This window comes from Oncorhynchus mykiss, chromosome 16 (genome assembly GCF_013265735.2).
Source record: "Oncorhynchus mykiss isolate Arlee chromosome 16, USDA_OmykA_1.1, whole genome shotgun sequence".
Classification (NCBI taxonomy): domain Eukaryota; kingdom Metazoa; phylum Chordata; class Actinopteri; order Salmoniformes; family Salmonidae; genus Oncorhynchus; species Oncorhynchus mykiss.
In genome coordinates, this window is record NC_048580.1 from 60,334,628 (window position 1) to 60,344,503 (window position 9,876).

General features: G+C 42.8%; 1 protein-coding gene across 8 annotated transcripts in view; it reads right to left on the reverse strand.

Moving 5' to 3' along the window:
* LOC110491133 (membrane-associated guanylate kinase, WW and PDZ domain-containing protein 1) overlaps positions 1–8,735 on the reverse strand; it is a 204,234-nt gene extending 195,499 nt beyond the window's left edge. For 4 of the 8 annotated variants that reach the window (XM_036947465.1, XM_036947464.1, XM_036947462.1 and 1 more), the window contains exon 1: positions 7,889–8,729. In XM_036947465.1, the coding sequence (XP_036803360.1) occupies positions 7,889–8,186 (298 nt within the window). In that variant the 5' untranslated portion in view covers positions 8,187–8,729. Of the gene's footprint in view, positions 1–7,888 lie in introns of all 8 variants that reach the window. The other 4 variants (XM_036947461.1, XM_036947463.1, XM_036947466.1 and 1 more) reach the window with 3 other exon arrangements.
* Between the last annotated feature and the right edge of the window lie 1,141 nt (positions 8,736–9,876).

Genomic DNA, 9,876 nt, shown 5'->3' on the forward strand with positions numbered 1-9,876 from the left:
GAGCAGACGCATCGTGTGAGTAAAATTGCATTTTCAATAAGGGTTCCAGGTCGGGGCTGTGTTGTGCACAGTGTGCACTGTGAGTCCACCAGTGTGTGCATGTGTTTGTGTGTGCCGGCGCGTGTGTAAGACTTGAAACAGCATGAATGAAGTGGCAATTTTTGGGAAACAGGGCAAGTCAGGCAAGCAGGCGAGCGGGCTGACTAGATTATTCAGTAGAGCGTACCAGGAGAATCCCAGTCCCACTCCCCAGGAATGTCTGTTATTCCTTCCTCCCTGCAGGAGGTTCTGATCCCCCTGGCCGTCTGTGGAGCAGGGCTCAGGCTCCGGTTGTTTGGGCTGGGGGTGGAACTCTTGTGGCTGCTGGGGCTGGAGGTCCAGGTGACCAGGCCCCCCTGACAGCCTGGGAGATAGAGGTTAGACACCTGGCTCATAAAAGAGTAACCAATCACCAAGAATGCAGGTCACTGTCAACCCCAGGGCTGACGGGGTGAGGATGTTTAGGGGGTGAGGAGGGAAGGAGGGAGGCCCTGTCAGTTCCGTTCGTGGTGGGCAGTAGTAGAAAAAGTATCCAATTGTCATACTTTAATAAAAGTAAAGTAAAAAAAAAGTAAAAGTATAAATAATTTCAAATTCCTTAAATTAAACCAAAAAATGTATACAGCTGAAGTCGGAAGTTTACAAACTTAGGTTGGAGTCATTAAAACTTGTTTTTCAACCACTCCACAAATTTCTTGTTAACAAACTATAGTGTTGACAACTCGGTTAGGACATCTACTTCGTGCATGACACAAGTCATTTTTCCAACAATTGTTTACAGACAGATTATTTCACTTATAACTCACTGTATCACAATTCCAGTGGGTCAGAAGTTTACATACACTAAGTTGACTGTGCCATTAAACAGCTTGGAAAATTCCAGAAAATTATGTCATGGCTTTAGAAGCTTCTGATAGGCTAATTGACATCATTTGAGTCAATCGGAGGTGTACCTGTGGAGGTATTTCAAGACCTACCTTCAAACTCAATGCATCTTTGCTTGATATCATGGGAAAATCAAAAGAAATCAGCCAAGATCTCAGAAAAAAATAAACACCATGCAACCACACAGCTGTCATACCGCTCAAGAAGGAGACGTGTTCTGTCTCCTAGAGATGAAGGTACTTTGGTGCGAAAAGTGCAAATCAATCCCAGACCAACAGCAAAGTACCTTGTGAAGATGCTGGAGGAAACAGGTACAAAAGTATCTATATCTACAGTAGAACAAGTCCTATATCGACATAACCTGAAAGGCCGCTCAGCAAGGAAGAAACCACGGCCCCAAAACCGCCATAAAAAAGCTAGACTACGGTTTGCAACTGCACATGGGAACAAAGATCATACTTTTTGGAGAAATGTCCTCTGGTCTGATGAAACAAAAATAGAACTGTTTGGCCATAATGATCATAACGTTATGTTTGGAGGAAAAAGGGAGGGGCTTGCAAGCCAAAGAACACCATCCCAACCCTGAAGCACGGGGGTGGCAGCATCATGTTGTGGGGGTTCTTTGCTGCAGGAGGGACTGGTGCACTTCACAAAATAGATGGCATAATGAGGATGGAAAATTACGTGGATATATTGAAGCAACGTCTCAAGACATCAGTCAGGAAGTTAAAGCTTGGTCACAAATGGGTCTTCCAAATGAACAAAGACCCCAAGCATTCTTCCAAAGTTGTGTCAAAATGGCTTAAGGACAACAAAGTCAATGTATTGGAGTGGCCATCACAAAGCCCTGACCTCAATCCTATAGGACATTTGTGGGTAGAACTGAAAAAGCGTGTGTGAGCAAGGAGGCCTACAAACCTGACTCAGTTACACCAGCTCTGTCAGGAGGAATGGGCCAAAATTCACCCAACTTACTGTGGGAAGCTTGGGGAAGGCTACCCGAAACGTTTAACCCAAGTTAAACAATTTAAAGGTAATGCTACCAAATACTAATTGAGTGTATGTAAACTTCTGACCCACTGGGAATGTGATGAAAGAAATAAAAGATTAAATAAATCATTCTCTCTACTATTATTCTGACATTTCACACTCCTAAAATAAAGTGGTGATCGTATCTGACCTAAGACAGGACATTTTTAATATGGTTAAATGTCAAGAATTGTGAAAAACTGAGTTTAAATGTGTTTGGCTAAGGTGTATGTAAACTTCTGACTTCAACTGTATATTGTTTTAATTGTATGCATAGCCAGGGGAACACCAACATTCAGACATCATTTACAAACTGAGCATGTGTGTTTAGTGAGTCTGCCAGATCAGAGACTGACCAGGGATGTTCTCTTGATAAGTGTGTGAATTTTCCTGTCCTGCTAAGCATTTAGAATGTAACAAGTACTTTTGGGTGTGTGTTAAAAATATAGATAGTAAAGCAAAGTACAGATACCACAAACAACTACTTAAGTAGTACTTTAAAATAGTTTTACTAAAGTACTTTTACACCACTGGTGGTGGGTGGGGTAGATGAGTTGAAAAACAAGGTCATCTGTTTTTGTCTTGTTATGTCCATAAGGGGTAATTCATTTGAGATCAAAGGTAGAGACAATGTTACAGCATCATTAAGGTCTTCGCCAGGAGTCCAAGGACCAGTTGACTGTCCTTAGTAACATTACTAGCAAGCTGAGTATTTCAATCATCAATCATGTATAGCAATTTGACACAAACAGGTTTAAAGCTTATTTCCTGCAATTCTATGTATTTTGCAGAGAACATTTTGCCATTTTAAAGCACATTTTCTTGCAATTATATACATTTTGCTATGTCAAATGTGTATTCATGTGATATTTGAGTGACTCAAACATTACAACAAAATGAATGGGATAAAAACATTAGCTGACATGGGCTAGTTGATCTGGACATTTTGTACAAGTTATAAATATATCTCTGAGGTATGAAATGACTGACATTACAATAGGAAAACTGCTGATGCATTACCCAATTTTGAAATTGCACCTTGTGCATTCTATGACAACTTTCAAGAGTGAGTTAAAGGAAAAAAGGAACCACTGTTTGGGAAACACTGTGTTAGGCTACAAGTGAAAAAACAATGCTGATGAACGTCTCTCACATGGGAGTTGACTATGACTAACAGTTAGTAGATAAGAGCTGTGCAGGCAGGTCAAAGTCCTCATATTCACTGGTCAGTTTGGGATGACTGAACAACACAGTGAATCACTGTCTCTATGTACATTAGAGGTAGGCTACAGGAATACTGTGAAATGTCAGAAAACCACTGACTTTCTGTTGAGTTTATACAGCCACAGTTTCAGTTATATTGAGATGAAGGTAATACAACTGAAATGATTATGTGAAATGAACCACACTGCAATAAAGAGTAGTGTGCCACTTTGTCTATGTTACATAAGGTCACAGAAGTTGAATGCACTGAGGTGAAAATGACATAGAGGAAGAGGAAGAAAATGGAATGTTTCTGCAGTATGCGCAGTCAGTTTCACCAAACTGGTAAGTTGCTGCAGTATGCACAGTCAGTTTCACCAAACTGGTAAGTTGCTGCAGTATGCGCAGTCAGTTTCACCAAACTGGTAAGTTGCTGCAGTATGCACAGTCAGTTTCACCAAACTGGTAAGTTGCTGCAGTATGCGCAGTCAGTTTCACCAAACTGGTAAGTTGCTGCAGTATGCGCAGTCAGTTTCACCAAACTGGTAAGTTGCTGCAGTATGCGCAGTCAGTTTCACCAAACTGGTAAGTTGCTGCAGTATGCGCAGTCAGTTTCACCAAACTGGTAAGTTGCTGCAGTATGCGCAGTCAGTTTCACCAAACTGGTAATTTGCTGCAGTATGCGCAGTCAGTTTCACCAAACTGGTAAGTTGCTGCAGTATGCGCAGTCAGTTTCACCAAACTGGTAATTTGCTGCAGTATGCGCAGTCAGTTTCACCAAACTGGTAATTTGCTGCAGTATGCGCAGTCAGTTTCACCAAACTGGTAAGTTGCTGCAGTATGCGCAGTCAGTTTCACCAAACTGGTAAGTTGCTGCAGTATGCACAGTCAGTTTCACCAAACTGGTAAGTTGCTGCAGTATGCACAGTCAGTTTCACCAAACTGGTAAGTTGCTGCAGTATGCGCAGTCAGTTTCACCAAACTGGTAAATTGCTGCAGTATGCACAGTCAGTTTCACCAAACTGGTAAGTTGCTGCAGTATGCGCAGTCAGTTTCACCAAACTGGTAAGTTGCTGCAGTATGCGCAGTCAGTTTCACCAAACTGGTAAATTGCTGCAGTATGCACTATCAGTTTCACCAAACTGGTAAGTTGCTGCAGTATGCGCAGTCAGTTTCACCAAACTGGTAAGTTGCTGCAGTATGCGCAGTCAGTTTCACCAAACTGGTAAGTTGCTGCAGTATGCACAGTCAGTTTCACCAAACTGGTAAGTTGCTGCAGTATGCGCAGTCAGTTTCACCAAACTGGTAAATTGCTGCAGTATGCACAGTCAGTTTCACCAAACTGGTAAGTTGCTGCAGTATGCGCAGTCAGTTTCACCAAACTGGTAAGTTGCTGCAGTATGCACAGTCAGTTTCACCAAACTGGTAAGTTGCTGCAGTATGCGCAGTCAGTTTCACCAAACTGGTAAGTTGCTGCAGTATGCACAGTCAGTTTCACCAAACTGGTAAGTTGCTGCAGTATGCACAGTCAGTTTCACCAAACTGGTAAGTTGCTGCAGTATGCACAGTCAGTTTCACCAAACTGGTAAGTTGCTGCAGTATGCACTATCAGTTTCACCACATTGGTAAGTTGCTGCAGTATGCACTGTCAGTTTCACCAAACTGGTAAATTGCTGCAGTATGCCCAGTCAGTTTCACCAAACTGGTAAATTGCTGCAGTATGCCCAGTCAGTTTCACCAAACTGGTAAGTTGCTGCAGTATGCACAGTCAGTTTCACCAAACTGGTAAGTTGCTGCAGTATGCCCAGTCAGTTTCACCAAACTGGTAAGTTGCTGCAATATGCTAATGAGTGCACTGGGTACACCAGCCATGGCTTCTCACCCGCTTGTTTCTGTGTAATAGGCACTTTTGTTGCATATGTTTGTTTCTAGAGAACATTTATGACCTAGCCCTCAGAGGTGAATGCTGCAATAATTTCCCACAATCAGGAGAGGGATTAATACCGATGGATACATATACACAACTGAGCACAGTACTTTCTCCACAGCTTTTCATTCATGCCCTATTGTACTATTATTTGAATTGGGCCAAGCACAATTCCTGAGCTAGCAGATATGTTACAAACTCAAGGGATAGGCACACACACACACACACACACACACACACACACACACACACACACACACACACACACACACACACACACACACACACACACACACACACACACACACACACACACACACACACACACACACACACACACAGAGTACTGTAACTTAGTCAATACCACAGGAATCTCCCTACAATACTTCACCTTAACCACAGGAATCCACTATTCCAAATGAAAAGAAAGACTTGAAGTATAGATTCAGGGGGCTTGCCACTGCATTCATGGGTGAACCTAAGCCTCTCTGTAGCTGTAGGCACCTATGGGCCTTCAATACCCCAGTAGGGGTATCTCAATAGGTATTGAATAATATCTTCAATACCCCAGTAGGGGTACCTCAATAGGGACACACTGATAGAGATTATACCTGCTCAGGTGATCTGGGTGCAGTAACAGGATCCCCAGCCACCTGGGGAGGGAGAGATCCGATCTGCCCCCACTGGTCTGGGTATGAGAGTGCAGGACGTGCTCTATTCCCATGGACCATGCTGGGCCTGGTTTTGCATGAGAACCAACAGGTTAAAGCACAACGGAGCTCTTATCGGTTGCCCAGGTGTAGAGACTGAATATGCTCGTGTCTCATTAGAGTCAAGGGGAATTTGCTGACTCATGCGTGAAGCTGCTGGCAAAGGCATGGAGAAGGCTCTGAGATCTCCTTCGCATTACAGCTCAGCGTTTTGTTTACTCTGTCTGGGTCTCTAGGTTTGATGATACCCTGCTTTGACATGAAAACAAACAGTATGCAGAAATGTTTAGCATCAATTAACATGCTGGTTTATTTGACTACAAAGTTATTTTAAACATGAATTAATTGGCTCTTTCTGGTAATATAGTCTCAGTTGTTATGTAAAATAAATATGCTGAACAAACCCATGCTCTGCAAACACAGGAGGTGGGCCCTTCCCTAAGCATGAAAGGGGACAGGGGTTTATAACAGGGCACTGCCTTTACCATGGATACACTAGTGCACTACTCATACAGTACATCAGAGAGGTGGTAAACAGTGAAACACAGTTAATGATTTTCCCAGAGAAGCGCTCTTAGAAAATAGTTGAACGTGTGTGTGTGTGTGTGTGTGTGTGTGTGTGTGTGTGTGTGTGTGTGTGTGTGTGTGTGTGTGTGTGTGTGTGTGTGGTAAAACATACCACATACATCTCAAACAGTATACTACAGTATTTCCACTGACAGGGTGAATCTGGACTTTTGGCGTTGGCTCCACATAGTGCTCCCCAGAGCCATACGTGCTGCCCCCAAACTACCCAACATATCCTGACATGAATGAGACTGATTACAACCACAACAACAACAACACACAACATGAAGGCATGCAATGAAAAGTGAAATGTCAAAAAGCAGAAGTACAATGCAAATTGCCCTTTTACTCTCTTTCTCCCTCTATACTCTCTCCCTATCTCTCTCTCGCTCCCTCTCTTCTCACTCTCTCTCCCTCTCTTCTCACTCTCTCCCTCTACTCTCTCCCTGTCTCTCTCTCTCCCTCTCTTCTCCCCCTCTCTTCTCTCCCTCTCTTCTCTCCCTCTCTTCTCTCCCTCTCTTCTCTCCCTCCCTCTCTCTCTCTCTCTCTCTCTCTCTCTCTCTCTCTCTCAGACAGATGTTCAGCAAACCATGGGCAATGGGTCAAGCTCATCTAAGTCCCAGAGAGCTTCCAGAAATAACCCAGTCAGTCGGCCCGCCTGCGAGTGGTGTCTCTCCTAATGAGTACTACATCTGTCTGCATTAGCCACACTTTGCTATGGGACCACAACAACACGCTATTCTCTTCCACGACACTGCTCCCTTCCACTGACTGTAACTGAGATGGAGTTAAATTGGCGAACTGTAAGATGTAAATTCTGGTTAAGGAAATAAGGAAAGCTGAAAAAAGTGTGACTTTTTGAACCCTGAGGAGTTAGAGGGTGCATCATTTGGAAAATGTGGCGGTGATCGTACAGTATGTGTTGACTGGGCTACACTTGTTTATCCAGCCAATGTGAGAGGCTTAATCTCTGACCCTTGGTAGCTTTAGCTCTCCTTGCCTGGCCAGCCACAGACAAACAAAAGCTGGATGACTGTCACAGAGTCTTCATGTCAAGCAGTGATCCTGTTCTGCTGAAAACAAGATGACCAGAGAGTGTCACATTCCGCTGGCCTACTTTACATGGCTGACTGTTGTGTTTCTGTTGTCCCCATGGTTTTAACAGACTCAGATCACTTGTCAGTAATATAAGCATTCTCCTCTGGCCTCTTTCTCTCCTTTGACTATACTGTGTGTGTGTGTGTGTGTGTGTGTGTGTGTGTGTGTGTGTGTGTGTGTGTGTGTGTGTGTGTGTGTGTGTGTGTGTGTGTGTGTGTGTGTGTGTGTGTGTGTGTGTGTGTGTGTGTGTGTGTGTGTGTGTGTGTGTGTGTGAGCAAGAGAGAGGCTTTTCAGGACAAGCCCCCCATCCCACCGTTTCCCAGTCTTTCATTGAATAGATTAACAAACGTGTTGTGCAATAACTATAATATCGGAACCATATATGTGCTTGTCTATGTGTTATATAATTACTTTCAAATAGAACAATTACCTTGTCGGACAGTTTTCAACCTGACGGGACCCTTGCAACGATTCATCACAATCAAGACGTCATAGAGTGGCAATCCAGACACCGACAAACCCTCAACTGCCAGCAGTAACTCCCCCTCAGACAGTTGTCCGTTTTTATAAACCAAAACATCCTCTCTAACTTCCCCGATGTATGGAAACTCTCCATTCTCCGCACCGCCGCGCAGCTCCACATTCAGCTCCCCGCGAGCATCCCGACTCACAGCGCACTCGGTAACTTTGGTGATCCAGTGGTTTTTCTTCTGAATTACTTTTGACATGGTGAAGGATCCAGACGAAAACCGTTAGTTCCATAGGATTATTTAAAAAAGAAGGTGATACATAACACACACGCTTGCTTTCGAAACACAGAACACTTTCGGTTGTTTGAACGTGACTCCAGGTTGGATCATTTTCGTTCTTCTTTTCACCTAAGGTATAATGTTCCTCTTACGCAGCTGTCCGGGCTACACATCCTATTCCCATATTAAGATCAAATACTCAGATGTTGTTGTTGGCTTCCCATCTTTAATAACATGCATGCTATCTTGATCCAAAGAGTTGATCTAATCCGATCTCTAGATTGTCCGCTTTACTTTCACTAATAATAATAATATGTTAGCCTACGGCAAGACCCCGCATAATACTTTTGATCCCCCATTTATTATTCAAGAATATCCTTACAGAAACAGTTACTTTTACCTGTCCTATGAGTTGAGAAAGCTGTTCACTCAGCCCTCTGTGCCTTTAAGCAGGTAGCATAACAATTTATACTATTTTGTTCCTGCAATCAGGTTCTGCTGATAGTAAAGGGGATTCATGCGTCCTGACAGTCTTGACTGGAGCGCACTGGAGAAGGGAAATCCTGAATACATACACCTATTACAGGGTCCTAATGCTCCACCGCATATATCCACACACGCATTTCTGCCCTGTAAACCGGACAAGGCTGCACAGTGCACGAGTCTAATGACTTGCGAAACTAAAAGGTAGGATCTATTCATAAATCCTCAAACTTTTCTATTTGTAAATTAAACCCTTGAAGTTTGAACTCCTTGACTGTTTCACATCAGTTTGGTTTACCGTAAACTCCTTACCGGTTCAAAACAAGGATGAGGAAGAGCTCTCTCATGAACCACATGTTAGCACCCCTTTATTCATCTGGAGATGTCATCCGGTGTAAATCAGGGGTCACCTCATCCCCTCCCTTTACAGTTGTATTCCCACACAGGATTAGGGGCACATGCCTTGTAATGTCTTCGTTTTAAATCCTCAAGAAAAGCCCTAACACACTACTAAAACTTTAACATGTCTGCCACTACCACAAAAACATGTGCATGTATGCCACAACCATAATGCATAATGTATTGTCCAAAGAACACTTATTATGACAACACCTTGAACTATGCAGAAATCGCTCATCCATTTCCTCATTGCAAGAATTCTAATAGTTTTCCTAATTTCAGTTAATGTGACAAAACAAACAAGTATAGCGTAGAAAATCATTGTACCATCTAAACCGCTGTGAAATATATTTTTCCTTAACCAAAAATATTTTATTTTCAGCTGTTTCAAGCTGGTGTTCAAAACCAAAAGTAAAAGAAGCAACATTTTTATTTCAGAATGGGAAGCATAGAAATAGCGCACATAACTAGCTAGCTAACAGTACACTTTAATTGGAAATTGAAATACTTTGTGTCAAAATTAGAAATCTGTAATATCTGAAAATATAGCTAGACTATCATACCCGTGTTCTGAAATCAGAGTAGATAGACATACTAGCTGGTAAATTAGCTCTGGCTATCAACAGTTGTTGCAGTGACATTCTATTGAAATGGATACTTGCATAGCGGAGTCTTCTGTTAAGACATGTAGCTAGCTAAACCATAAGCCCAACTCATGACGTTACTACCCTGCATAAATCTGCAGGTAGCTTACCAACCAGGTTCAATGTTAGCTAGCTAACATTAG